Source organism: Eretmochelys imbricata, chromosome 13 (genome assembly GCF_965152235.1).
Source record: "Eretmochelys imbricata isolate rEreImb1 chromosome 13, rEreImb1.hap1, whole genome shotgun sequence".
Taxonomy (NCBI): domain Eukaryota; kingdom Metazoa; phylum Chordata; order Testudines; family Cheloniidae; genus Eretmochelys; species Eretmochelys imbricata.
The window spans coordinates 2992061-3006757 of NC_135584.1; the positions used below are offsets into that span (position 1 = coordinate 2992061).

General features: G+C 48.3%; 2 protein-coding genes across 10 annotated transcripts in view; both read right to left on the reverse strand.

Moving 5' to 3' along the window:
• Positions 1–6203, reverse strand: part of TBC1D20 (TBC1 domain family member 20) — a 16955-nt gene extending 10752 nt beyond the window's left edge. For all 7 annotated transcript variants that reach the window (XR_013347796.1, XR_013347797.1, XR_013347793.1 and 4 more), the window contains exons 1-2: positions 6069–6203; positions 529–714 (exon numbers count right to left, since the gene is read on the reverse strand). Coding sequence is in view for 1 of the 7 variants with exons in the window: in XM_077832455.1 (XP_077688581.1) it covers positions 529–714; positions 6069–6114 (232 nt within the window). In the remaining 6 variants the exon portion in view is untranslated. The remainder of the gene's footprint in view (positions 1–528; positions 715–6068) is intronic.
• Positions 6204–12877: 6674 nt separating this feature from the next.
• The window catches only part of CSNK2A1 (casein kinase 2 alpha 1), a 33473-nt gene continuing 31653 nt past the window's right edge, over positions 12878–14697 (reverse strand). For all 3 annotated transcript variants that reach the window (XM_077832011.1, XM_077832012.1, XM_077832010.1), the window contains one exon: positions 12878–14197. In XM_077832011.1, the coding sequence (XP_077688137.1) occupies positions 14082–14197 (116 nt within the window). In that variant the 3' untranslated portion in view covers positions 12878–14081. The remainder of the gene's footprint in view (positions 14198–14697) is intronic.

A 14697-nucleotide genomic window follows, 5' to 3' on the forward strand; every position in this document is an offset into this window, starting at 1 on the left:
CCTGCCTCAGATGTGACTTACTCTATGTACAAGCTTCAATTTACAGAAATTTGGCTACTGATTCACCCATGCCTAGGACAGGAACCTCCATTTAGTATTCAATAAAGCCAAGCTCCCATTCACGATAAAGGTAATTAAACTAGGTATGTTTGCAACATTGCAGCTTTTTGCTACTGGTTTAACGTGCATTTTGCAAGCTAATTACACCAGACCACATCAGCTGTGTTCCAAACACGCTTACTTCAATCAATGTGGCCAAACCGTAAAAGGGCTCTTACAGTGCAATGGAAAAATAAAAAATTCAGCTCGTTCCTGGATCTTCTATTCATATAATTAAATATGTAACGCAGGTGAAACCATGGGAATCATTCCGCGTGACAAGTATGATTCTCAAGCAAGTGCAATGGAAAAGGCATCTCAATTTACATGAAGAAAACGCAAGTTAAAAACAGCACAATTCAAACCCCAAGTATGTACAAAGATCACTAGAGTTTTTCCCAAAGCAGCAAAGAAAGGGTTTCTCAGTACCTGGAGCAGGAGGCAGATCATCTGTCTTCACATTGAGAAGCTTTGGCCATACTTTGCAACGAATCTCATCTGTCAGGAGACCCCCTTCACTGATTGCCATTCGTCTGAGTGCAGCCACATCAATGGGATCGCTGTTCAGGGCCTGATAAATCTCCGCTACTTTCCTTTTCTTCTTGGAATTATACTCTGCATGAGGAACAAAAAACAAAGTGTCAGGGTTACAGCTATAGTCCAGCATGCAAAACAAAGGCACATGCTCACAGATGCAAAGACCATGTAAAAAAATTGATCGAAAAAACATCTTGTGTCACCCCGGCTAGAGATGGGAGAGGCACAGGAGATAATTCACTCTGCTTCCCCTGCAAGGGCAGATTATGTGTGACCTATCATCAATGGATACCAAGAATCTTCACCAAAGGCCAAGCACAAGAATGGCACTTTCACCACTTAAAGTGCCAACTCCGCTACCCTGCTACCGGCTCCGCAGGTCCTTCACACCCTGTGAGATCTCACTGGAATATGTGCCACTGTGCTTCAGATGACATATGCCTTCCGAAGTGTCAGAGAAGCAATCACCAGTGTTCTACAGGGTCCCTTGTCCTTCCGTTCTAACACGACCTCAACAGAACTGCCATTGCACCTGATCCAATAGTTACTATTCAAAGCCACTTGGCATCCAGTGCCGGGATGGCTCACCGTCCAGCTGAGGCGTTGAGGGTTTCATAAGATGGGTACTCTGCGGTCCTACTGTCTGGCAGCTAGACTCTAGTATTGTTGAGCTGAGCTTACCCCAAATCAGTACCGAGAAATATCACGTAACTGAACATTTCCCCAATGCTGCCATATGTGCACAGGAGTATTCACATTAGAATTATACTCACTTTCCATACAGATCACACCGACCCACCCCTCCCGAGCGTGGGGAGGATTTGTCAATTAATATTTGTAAAGTGATATGTCAGGGCTAAGTACTATCAAGCAAATACACCATGATGCCTTTATAGGACATTTGATTTTTAGGGACATTAGGTGGGGAAAAGAATGACCCACACAATGCACGTAGTGAACTGCTTATTAACAGATTAAAGGCATTATACAGGATACAGAAATATTTCCTTAGAGCAGATTCCAGCGTGGCCATATTTGCAGCGGGTTACTTGCCAGCACTGTGCTCTACGTGGGGAAAAACAGAAAGGCAGCTGAGAACCAGCTGATTTCCATATCCTTTGGCAGCAAAATCCTTCAGTATGTCTGAAGGTTTTGGTTGACAGCCATAGTTCCAATGAGTAAAGTGAGAGAGCACATCTAGCCTGCCTTCAAAAGCTTTTCCAACAAGATCATGTTTGTGTGGCTTCCAGTCTAAACGCCACTCTCACCATCCATTATATAGCCCTTTTGATTTGGACTGCATTAATTTGGTACTAAGTCAGTCTGGATGAGATTTTTTGAGGGGGTAGGGGGGCGGGGAAGGAATGGACTAAAACTGGCCTAATGGAGAAAATTGTTGGTTTTCCCACCACACTTTCACTCACTGTAGTTTACAGCAGCCCTCTGAATATTTGATATCAGAAGTGTGTTTCCTCCCCACTCCTCTTGCACACTTGTCTGCTATGAGCGAGTTGCTCCTGAGTGCTCAGTTTATAGCGTTATGTTCTGAAGTGTCTGAATGAGAGAAATGGACAGGATGACAGGGTTTGCAAACACCTACAAACAAGTCAGTAGCTCAAGTGGTGGATGGTACCCATCTAAACAGCATCCCTTTCAAAACTTATTGTGTATAGCTTGTTTTTCAATCAAGATGCAGTTCTGTTTAGTTTTTGAGAGGTCTGTAGCTCCCCTGTAAGGAACAAGTCACCTGATGCCAGTAAACAGAGAAAGTTATCAAAACCTCACCCAGTAATTCTACTATCCCTGTATTTCCTTTCTCCTCCCCGCTGCACACCAAGGTGTTAGTAAAAAGAAAAGGAGTACCTGTGGCACCTTAGAGACTAACCAATTTATTTAAGCATAAGCTTTCGTGAGCTACAGCTCACTTCATCGGATGCAAGCTTATGCTCAAATAAATTGGTTAGTCTCTAAGGTGCCACAAGTACTCCTTTTCTTTTTGAGAATACAGACTAACACGGCTGTTACTCTGCAAGGTGTTAGTGTGTGAACAGAAGTTACCTCCTTTCTACTCAGCTACTGCCTACTGAAGTCAAGCTTAAATGTCAACACTGGGCTTGCACATAGTGAATGAATCAGGAAGGAGGAGAGAAAACTTATAAAAAGAAAGCTCAAAGAATTTAGGAAGCAACACCCAGGAAAGAAAATATATGCTGCACTGACCTCCCCAACAGTAAATTATTTTTAAAGTTTACTGGTGTGAAAACAGAGACCTGTTGTGTGGGGGTGGAAAGAACGCATGTTTTCAAACATGTTATTGATCCACCAACCATTTCTACTCAAGTCCCTAGGAAGTATCAATCACCACCATCTTGTCTGAGAGAAATGTGCAGCCAAAGGGATGAGGTAGGTTTTGCTATACAAGTAATTCCAGGTCCTCCATAAAATAAGGCTCAGCTGGCTGGTTTAAGTGGATTTTGTTTATGTCCAGGACTAAAGATGGAGCTCAGAGCCTGGGACTGGTGCTCTTTTACACAGTTGTACAAATAGAAAGCTAAATAAATAAATAAATCAAAGATGCCGATGATCACCTAGGCTGCTAAAGAGCTATATAGAGATGGTTACATGTACCAGTGTCTGATTTCAGTAATTATGCTGAGAGAACTCTACAATTCCAATGGTACGCAGAAACAGAAAGCATTGGCACCGCACTGAAAATATTTAACACCTAGATAACACTTTGTAAAGATTGCAGCACTCCTATGATAGCAGCAAGTATTCTCTCATTTTACAGATGAGGAAATTGAGGCTCAAAGACTTCTAAGGGAATTGTCCATTGCTGCACGGGGAATGGAACTTCCAGCTCTACGTTCAAGCCACAGTCACTGAGCCCGTTAATCTCTCAGGCAACGGAAGAACAATTATATTCTGCTTGTCAAGACACAAAACTAAGACTGCCCTATTTGACTTGCCTTTTCCCCTAAGTAGTCACTGGTTTCAGAGTAGCAGCCGTGTTAGTCTGTATCCGCAAAAAGAACAGGAGGTCTTGTGGCACCTTAGAGACTAACCAATTTATTAGAGCATAAGCTTTTGTGGGCTACAGCTCACTTCATCGGATGCGTAGAATGGATTCTAAGGTGCCACAAGTACTCCTGTTCTTTTTTTAAGTAGTCATTGGGATTACTCATGCTTAAAGGTAAGCATGTGCACATTTGCAGGACTGGGGCCAATGTCACAAATAAGAAGAGAGTGGGTGTATTTGTATTTCCGAAGCACACCTGATTAGGGCTCTATGGCGGTAGTTGGTGCACAAACACAAGAAACAGTGCCCCCAAGAGCCTGGTTCAAGGGAAACAAAAGGTAACAGACAACAGGAAGGAAGGGGGATGAATGGCCGAAGGTAGCAGGACTGAAACCACACACTTACACCATCTGGGTTACTTTTTATAAATACTCTCGGAGGGTAACAAACCCTTTGCCTGTGTGTCATCAGTGGTCTGAACCCGGGCCGGGCTAGGGAAGGGGTGGGTGCGGGGCCGGGCGAGGCAGCAGGGGCCAGGCTGGGTTCGGTGCGGGGGCCGGGTCGGACGAGGCAGCAGGGGCCGGTTTGGGGGTGGGTGCGGGGCCGGGCTCGGTGCGGGGGGTGGGTGTGGCACCGGGCGAGGCAGCGGGGGCCGGGGCTAGGTGTGGGGCCAGGCCAGGTGCGGGACTAGGAACGGGGGCGGGGCCGGGCGAGGCAGTGGGGGCTGGGTTGGGGCCGGGAGAGGCAGTGGGGGCGGGGTGGGTGCGGGGCTGGGGCCGGGGCCGGGCTAGATGCGGGGGCGGGAGAGGCAGCGGGGATGGGGTGGGTGCGGGCCCAGGCTCAGTGCGGGAGGTGGGTGCAGGGCCAGGAGAGGGAGCAGGTGCGGGGGGTGGGTGCGGGGCCGGGCCGGGCAGCGGGGGCTGGGCCTGGGGGTGGGTGCGGGGCCGGGCAGTGGGGGCTCGGTGCGGGACTGAACTTGGTGCGGGGGGTGGGTTGGGGGGGTGCGGGGGCGGGAGAGGCAGCGGGGGCGGGGTGGGTGGGTGGGGGGCCGGGCTCGGTGCGGGGGCTGGGCTGGGGGCTAGGTGCAGGGTCAGGCAGTGGGGGCGGGACTTAGGAGCAGGGGCAGGGCTGGGCGAGGCAGCGGGGGCCGGGAGAGGGAGCAGGGGCGGGGTGGGTGCGGAGCCAGGGCCAGGCTGGGGGGGTGGGTGCGGGGCCAGGCAGTGGGGGCTCGGTGCGGGGGCGGCAGAGGCAGCGGGGGTGGGGTGGGTGCAGACCCAGGCTCGGTGCGGGGGGTGGGTGCGGGGCCGAGAGAGGGAGTAGGTGCGGGGGGTGGGTGCCGGGCAGCGGGGACCAGGCCGGGGGGTGGGTGCGGGGCCAGGCAGTAGGGGCTTGGTGCGGGGCCCGGACAGGCAGCGGGGGGTGGGTGCGGGGCCAGGGCCTGCGGGGCCAGGGCCGGCGAGGCAGCAGGGGCCAGGTTAGGGGCTGGGTGCCAGGGCGCGAGAGGCGGCGGGGTGGGGGCGGGGCCGGGCTCAGTGCGGGGGGTGGGGGCGGGGGGGGTACGGGGCCAGGGCCGGGCCGTGGGGCCGGGCTCGGTGCGGGAGGTGGGGCCGGGGCCGGGGCCGGGGGGGTGGGTGCGGGGCCACGGCCGGGCCGGGCTCGGGGCGGGGCCAGGGCCGGGCGAGGCAGCGGGGGGCGGGGCCGGGCTCGGTGCGGGGGGTGGGTGCAGGGCCGGGGCCGGGCGAGGCAGCGGGGGCGGGGGCCGGGCGAGGCAGCGGGGGCGGGGGCCGGGGCTGGGCTCGGTGCGGGACCCGTATAGGCAGTGGGGGGTGGGGTGGGTGCGGGGCCAGGGCCGGCGAGGCAGCAGGGGCCGGGTTAGGGGGTGGGTGCAGGGGCCGGGTTAGGGGGTGGGTGCGGGTGCGGGGGCGCGAGAGGCGGCGGGGTGGGGGCGGGGCCGGGCTCAGTGCGGGGTGGGGGGGGGTGCGGGGCCGGGGCCGGGGCCAGGGCCGGGCCGGGGGGTGGGGGCCAGGGCCGGGCTCAGTGCGGGGCCGGGGCCAGGGGGTGGGGGCAGGGCCGGGCTCGGTGCGGGGCCAGGGCCGGGCTGGGGGGTGGGGCCGGGGCCGGGCTCGGTGCGGGGGGTGGGGGCGGGGCCAGGGCCGGGCTCGGTGCGGGGGTGGGGGCGGGGCCAGGGCCGGGCTCGGTAGTGGGGGCCGGGGCCGGGCTCGGTGCGGGGGGGTGACGGCCGGGCCCCCCCGAGCGGCGCCAGGCACGGCGGGGGAGAAGGGCCGCTGAGGCGCGAGCGGGGCCCGGCCCGAGCGCGGGGGCAGCTGGGACACGGGGGCTCCGGAGGGGCGGGGCCTGCAGACCCCCTCCCCGCAGGCCGCGGCCGCGCGCGGGGCCCAGCCCCCCCCCGTACCGTGCGGCGCGGTACCGTCCGGCGGCGGCCTGCGCAGCAGGGACATGGTCTCCGGGCGCCGAAGCGCATCCCGGGCGGGCGGGGCCCGGCTCCGCTTCCTCTGCTAGCTCCGCCCACCGCGGCGCGCGCCCTGGCACGTCACCGCGCCGAGCGCTTGCGCCTGAGGCTCCCGTCCTACGGCCAGGGCGGAAGAGGCCAGTAGAAGCCACTGCGCCTGCGCCTCTGAGTGACACAGCTTCCGGAGCGTCTTGGCGCGTGCGCGGTCTCTCGCGCTTGCTGCACGGGGCAGGGGCGGCCCCCAGCCCTGCGAGCAAATCGGTGCAGGGCGCGGGGCCGTTCCTGCACCGCACGTGGGGGGCTGGGTGCAACCGCGTCAGACCTCAAAGCAAACCGGTGCAAACCTGTCCCTCCTCCCCCTGCAAACTCGCTCCCGTCCTTACGCGGAGCCGCGGGGGGGGAACCTGGTGAGCGCAACCTGCCCCTGCCCAATTTTCTGCGCTGAGAACTTGCCCTGGGTAAAGGATAAACCAAGGCTGCACCCGGGGAAAACACGCACTGGCCAGCCAGTAAAGCGACTGGAAACGACCAGAAAGATGCAGAGGTAGCTTGCACTAGGTGGTAGAATAGGGACACGTACAAAGCTAGCACTTGTGTCCCAGAGCTAGGGAGGTCTACCTGTGGATAGAAAAGGAGGACGTGTGGCACCTTAGAGACTAACAAATTTATTGGAGCATAAGCTTTCGTGGGCTACAGCTCGCTTCATCGGATGCATTCAGGGGATAGTGCCACAGGCATCGAGTTATCTAGGGAGTTAGTAATCCTAGTGCATAAAACAAAATTTTCTACAGGAGCCTTTGTGGTGTGGAGCAGGCTTGAATAAAAGCTCTTCATATAAGAAAGATGAGGGGCAGGTAGTCAAATACACAAGGAAGCCCATGTCCTGAAAAAGCCCTTGGTCTAGGCTAGATGAGTAATGAAAATCAGATTTTAGGAGGCAAGAACAGTACACAAAACTAAAACAGACCAAATCAGTTACACTATATGACAATCAGCTTGACCTCCTTGAAATCAGTCAGTACAGTTGATTTACTCTGGGTATGTAGATGACAGACATGAAGCTGGTGTGTATCAATCAATGTTAATGGTGAATGATGTAGGACAGGCACTTAGGCTATAGAACTCAGTCAATGAAACAAGTGTCACTCACTTTCATGTTAAATTCTCCAGCCCAACACTCAAACAATGTTACAAATCAGCCAACAACCATCCAGAGAAGGGAAAAGATGCTTTTTATGATTTGTCACAGGATGTGTTAGACACTTATGTTTTGGGATCTTGGTTACGGATAATTTTAACACACAGGGTGGACGTAACAATAATGGGTTAGATTAAGTTATGGGCACATACAGCAGGGGTGTAGAGATGAAGTGAAATGGTGAATGAGTAGCAGAAATTCATATTGAACAACCTAGTGACAGATGGAACAATATTCCCTCAAAGAAATTCATAAAGTGACAGCACCCCAGAAGGTACTATGAAGGACCAGGTAGATCACACCTGCATTTCAAAGAAATTCTAGTTTGTTGGCAGACAGAGAGGAACGGATGGGGGCAGTAGCCATAACCTTAGTATCATTAAATTCAAGTTCAAGTTAAAGAGGATGAAGAAGGTTAGAAGACAGCACACTATTAAAAGACTCCGACACTAAGTACAGTTCAGTTTGTTGAAATCAGTTTTCAGTTTATTGTAGTAGAGTCAACTGAAGAAAATCAAGACCGATGCTCTGCAGGAAGACATCAGACTGTACTACCTAGAAACGGCAAAGACAGTCCTAACAGCAACAGAATCTAGAAGCGGACAAATGGATTAATGGAAAAGAAACTAAAGCAAAATCTCTTAAATGCTAAGACGAAGACATGAGCAAGTGGAAGAGGAGAGCTCTAGCCAGAGAGATAAAAAGGAGTGCTAGAGCAGATAAAAGGGCATATACTGATAAAACAGGTCAAGAGGCTGACCGTGCTAGCCAAAGAGTGACCTTACAACCTTGTATAAGGATCAAATATCAAAGGAAACTTTAGCAATAGTGGAAGCCCTATTAAAGATGCAAATAGAAAAGATTTCTAGTGCAGAAGAACAAAGGAAAAGATGGGAAAAACATTTTCAGGCTGTTTTAAACAGACCAAGACCAAGCAAAATTACTAGACATTCGTGACAAAGACCTACCATCCAAGTTTGGTATCAGTTTAGGAGATATTACAGTGGATGTTAGAAAAGCCATCAGTAACCTTAAAAGTGGCAAAGCACCTGGAGAGGATACTACTGGAAAGACACTTAAAGCAAGTGTTGAAACAGCCCGCAGACTTTCCTGGGGTTTTGGGATAAAATATGGATAGAAGAAAAGAATCCATTCCAGTGAAAGAAGCCTTTTAGTAAAATTGCCAAAGAAAGGTGACCTTATCAACTGCCATAGCTGGAGAGGAATTATTACTCAGTGCCTAGGAAATAATGCATCCTGGAATGTATCAAGAAGCAAATACATCTCCAACTTAACCTGCTTGTTCCTCTCTTTCATTGAGATCATGTGCAGACCATATTGTTATTCTCAGAACAAAGTATGGAGTGGCAAGCACCCTGTGTAAGTTTTATTGATTGCACACAGAAACAGCCTTTGTAAAATTATGTATGCTACGGAATACCAGCAAAAGTAATTTGAATAATTAAGGATCTATATGAAAAAAAGAACAGGAGTACTTGTGGCACCTTAGAGACTAACAAATTTATCAGAGCATAAGCTTTCATGGGCTACAGCCCACTTCATCGGATGCAAAAGGATCTATAGGATAATTCTGAACATGTAGCCAGAGATGGTGACAATAGCCAATAGTTTGCACCAACAACTGGAGTAAGGCAAGGGTGTATTATGTCCTCACTATTGTTTGCATTCATCATTTGCTATGTCATGAGGAAAGTAACCACAGAAGGCAACCAAGGAATTTTATGGACAAATGATCACAACTGGATGACGTTTTTCGTGATGACGTCGTCTTGCTTAGTTCAACGCATCATTTAATGGAAGAAAACATCATGCTTTTGGCACACACAACAAAAGATGTATGTTCATTAACAGGAAGACAAAATATATGACTACTAATATCCTCAAAGCAGCCATGAGAGTAAAAGTAGTAAGTCACTTTACCTTCCCAGGGAAGAGATGTGCAATGTTGGTGACACCATGGTAAATGTCAAGCAATGAATATCAAAAGCAAACAACTTTCATAAACTTGGAGATTTGGAAAAATGGCAAGATTGGCACCAACAAAAATACAAATATTTAACACCAGCATCAAGTCTGTCCTTTATGGAGCAGAGTCATGGAAATCTAAAAAAATCGTAAGATTACTTCATTCCAAAGTAAATGCCTGTGAAAGTTCAGAGTTTCTTGGAAAGAGTTTCTGCAACATCAGAAGTTTTAAGGAGAGCAAACCAACCTAAAGCATCAAATATGGTAAGATGACAAAGATGATCACATTTAGGACATCCTTTACTTGATGTGGAAGTCATATTGGTGGCATCCTTCAAGTCCACATGGATGCCACCTGGAAAGAGACAGAGGGTGACCCAGAGAAACATGGAGAACAGAGAAAGAAGCCAAATCCATCAACTGACACTCAGAAAGGCTCCTCTCTCCAGTGCAAACGAAGATGAAAATAAGCAAATTGACCACCAATGAGACTGGTCACTCAATAACAGACCTAAAAGTGGCAATTCTTCAACAAAAAAACTTCAAAAACAGACTCCAACCTGAAACTGCAGAACTGGAATTAAATTTGCAAACTGGACACCATCACATTAGGCCTGAATAAAGACTGGGAGTGGCTGGGTCATTACAAGACCTAAACCTAATTTCTCGCATACTAATCTCCCCCTACTGTTACTCATACCTTCTTGTCAACTGTTTGAAATGGACCACTCTCATTACCACTACAAAAGTTTTTCCTCCTTTGGTATCCTACTGTAAATTGAATTGTCTTGTCAGACTGACCTCACACTTGGTAAGGCAACTCCCATCTTTTAATGTATTTATACCTGTTCTTGTATTTTCCACTCCATGCATCTGATGAAGTGGGTTCTAGCCCATGAAAGCTTATGCCCAAATAAATTTGTTAGTCTCTAAGGTGCCACAAGGACTCCTCGTCGTTTGTACCAAAACAGATATCACAAGTAGTTGTACTAAGATCTTGTCTGAGAGACCATTATAGCAGAGCTAGCCAGAATTATTTTACTTCTAATTTGCTTTATTTTTCCCTCCCTTCTCACATTTTTCCTCTCTACATTTCAGGCCCAGTTTAATAGTATCATGTATTTACATAGCACCTCATCCACTACCACCACTTTACAAAAAATGATAGGGAGTTCTTGCAGGTATGGACTTTCTTCAGTGTGTATTTGTACAGCTTCTGGCGCAATGAGGCCCTGATCCTCACTGGGGCTTCTTGGTGTTAAAGACAACTTGGAGATTGCATCACTTGCCATTTAAATGCATCCACCTCTAGGTTGTAATGTGGCAACTATTTAGCAGCAGAGCAGTAGTTTAGGCCAGGAATTAAATACCAGATCATCAGAAGCTCAACATTTGCTTTGCAAGACATAGATCCCTTTTCAGTTAACTACATATCCTCCTTCATCGCATTGCTTGTGTTCCTGAAATTTCATTCCATGGATTAAGAGGAAGGGCTCCACATACTCCTAATTGCAGAATTTGAGAGTCACTGCCTTAATCCAGCTCGAACTGCAGGGGCAATTTGGGTGCAAATATAATTACTCAAATTAGCCCCACTCTCCTACACAAAATCTAATACTTTTGAAGACCAACATAAGGTTTTTAGTGACCACAAATGACCAGGACATTTGTTTTTATCCTTCATCCAAGTGACATTGTTGCCACCAATAGCGTGTCCCTAATCGCCACAGAGACTGACTCAGAGGAAAGAATGCACCCGCCAAATCAACACCACTTCCAGCAGCACCTAGATGCTTTTTGGAGGCCTCCATCCAAGTTCTGACAAGCCAGGACTTGCTTGCTTGTGTGAGCCTGGAAAAAACAAGGAGCAAAGTGGTATGGGTACAGAAGATAAAAAAGTACTGTCTGAGCAGGGCACAAGTTTCTGCAGCATTAGAATGGATACAATTACATTTCATCTTTATTTCCTTTTATGGAAGATACCAATATAATTTGTGTAAAATCAAAGCAATTTAGTATGCATGTGTAACTAGCTGCAGGTTACTGTACTGCTCACTCTGAGGGGATGTTTTTGTTTCAATGTTTTTATTAAAAAAAATTAAAGACCTCCATGGCACAACTTCTTCCCAGCATGGTTAGGTTTAGTTATAACAATTACAATACAATTACAACCAATTAATCAAGAGAAAAGAAAGTCTAACTTCAACAAAAAAAGGGCCACTTCAAACAAGATAAAAAAACCTTTAAAAAAAGACCTTGAAGGTTAGTTGCCAACAGGACTAATATATTGGCATTTGATTTCCTGCCCTCTAACACAATGCAGAGACACGAGTAGTGCTGAGAAACAAGTGTTCCAATACAAGGTATACAGATGAGGTAATTTACAACACAGAAGTTGTTACAATCTGTAAACCCTTGCCCTCCCATCACCACTTGGACACACTATCTCAGTCTGTTTAGTTGCATGCTTGTGCAGGGAGTCTGATGTAGCATTTTATATAAAGAGCTTGTGTCACTTCCAGAACGGAGTCCTTCCATTCTCATCTTGTTTTCTTGCTTTCTTTTGCAAGGCTTAATGGGCATGAGAACCATCAGCTTTTTGTGGTTTCCTTATTATATAGCCTTATCTACAATGATGCTCACTTAGCTAGGAAGGAGCCAAATATTTTGATTTACAGTCCTTCCTCATTTACAAAAAAAATAAATTGGTTAAGTGTCCTGCGTAGCTCCCAACCTAGTGCAAACAAACCACAAGTTATATCTTTTCCATACTTGGTGCTTTTAGCTACTGCCCATCAAGGAAACAGTCAACATGGTCTGATTTTCACATCATACTAGGATATAAAAAGATTAAGTACAATAAATTTCCACTGGATGACATCATGGAGAAGAAAGCTACCCTGGTGTGCATTAAAAATTCATCTCCCATTTAGGTGATCCTAATGTAAAGGGGGCTATGGGTTCCATGCTGGCCAGTTTCTCTCAATTTAATCCAGCCCATGCACTCAATTGCCTTACTTTGCAGAATTAATTGAAGCACTAAGGAAATAATGGTTGAAACCCCCCACAAAAAATTAAAGTGGTAGATGCTTATAGAACAAGCCGGGGTGAAATGCCAAGGCTTCAGGACTCGTTGCAAGAACTAGAAGAGTACTCAATGCCCAGAACAAGCAGCTGATGCAATGGCATTAAAACGAGGATCCAGAAGTGATGGGTGCCATTGTGCTTAAAGTTTCTCTCTCCAGTGGAGCACCTGACAAGCTTAAGTGGTTTGATTTCAGTGAACAGCAATGCACAAAAAGCTGGGAATTGTTTCCCTACCACAAATCCCAGCATGGCTGAGAAACAAAAGGAATTCTATGGCAAAAAATCCTTATCCCAGGAGATACTTTGGCTTGTGATGCTTCTATAAGGCTTCTCTGCACTGCTCACTAAAACAGATCATACAAAGGTGCATATGAATAGGAAAGCAGCTCCCTCAATATGTGCAGGCCTGCAGGCCACTCCTGTGTAAAAGTGTGCGACACCAACCCAGTGAGACCTCTACACAGGGAACTTAAATCTAACCTTGATAAATAAAACCAAAATGTTTATTTACACCAAAGAATTCCAACAGTGGATCTTTCACATATGAAGGACAAAGTATATATACACAGCAAAGGGTAGCAAGGCTGTAACAAGGGTGCTTTGTCATCAATAGTAATATCTGTCCACAATTACAGGTCTACCATTTCAGTTTAAGTTAGTCTACTCGCTCCCTCCTCTCCGTGCATATTTACAAGACTGTGAGGTAACCAGTATTCTCACCACATGGCACATGAGGGCGGGGCTGGTGGGGGATGACTCAATATGTGACTTGGTGCAGTCTGATTTTCCAGCTCTAAGTAGCCACCATTTTGAAATCTCTATAAACAATTTAAAAAAAAACAATATATGCAGTAACAAATTAATTCCAGAATTCCAAGCCAAGGGATTGGCCGGAAGAACCTTATGTGGAAAAGGTACTGATTAGAGTATAGCTTACCCTACTGGAGCACCTTCAACAGGAGATGGCAAGAACATCAACTGGATCGGTAACTTTATGCTTTAAGACTAAAATTACATGCAAGGGAGAGAATCAGCGCTCTGGTTAGCTCCTAGGGAGACATGATTCATACAGGACAGAATAGGGTTTTAGGCCTTATCTGCACTTATTTCTTAGAAGTTTTTACCATCTCTACAAACTGAAGTTGTCTCCTTACTGTACCCCAGTTGAGTCATATGCAGAATATGGTGTTAAAGTGACTGGTACTTTAAGAATTCCCCTCCCACTGCCTTGTGAAGACTTGGTCTGGTAGACTCCAGAGAAAAGCACAAGGCAATCCCCCCAAAGTGTGAGCTGGTGGTGGAGTAATGGCGGGACTGTGAAGAGAAGAGATTTCCAGCAGGATACAACGGCCTGGAAATGTAGTTGGTTCATCTTTGTTCTCAAGTGATGAGGAGTTTGGGAAAAAAATTGTCCGAGAAATATTCCATCTGCAGTATTTTCAGGGATTCCCCTGAGTTACGAAAAGTTCAAGTAAAAAAAAAAAAAAAAATCAGCCTATAATAATTTTTTTTATATAATGACTGAACTACTATAAATCCACAAGCAACTGTTCAGACACGGAGCCTCCGAAGTGTTCCATCCCCTCCCTTCCCCTGCCGGGTGCAAGCTGCATCCTGGGGAGAGGTAGAGGGGGAACCTCTTCCCCACCTGACTCAGCTCAGGCATTTGGAGACAAAACCCATCACTACTGCTGAGCTCCTGCAGCAGCTGGAACCGGCATCCCCAGAGTATTGGTGGCAGAAATCACGGGTGAGCCCGCTAGAGGTCCAAGGGGTGAAGGTGTTGGCACTGAAGAGATCCCTGAAACAAGACAATTCAGCATGAATTAGAGCGAGGATGGCACATCATACCTGAGGCAACCCAACATGCTTCTAAAGGCCAGCTACTTTGGGAGGCCACTTTAGTGGGAGCGTAACAAAATGCAACTACATTCTAAAGAATAAGATGTGACTAAAGAGCTTTCACTGGCCTCTGAACAATCACCACTGGTCTCAAATGGTGTGGGGAGAATCACGTTTGTACACGTCTGCTTTTGGGAGCGGACACGTGACTCTGGATAACTACTATCCTCCCATCTTGACATCTTTCAAACCGGCCCCAAAGGCATTCAGAGCAGCAGAACACTTCCCTGTGAAACAAGCAGGGACTACGGCAGGTTAAGTTAGTGAAGCCATCCCAATCTTTCCTCCTATTTCATCCCCAACTCCTTTGTAGCCCCCTTACGTAGGCCATACCCTGTACCTGACAGCTAGCGGCACTGCCTGCAGAATTCACTAGTCCTGATTGCTTTCCTCACCTCC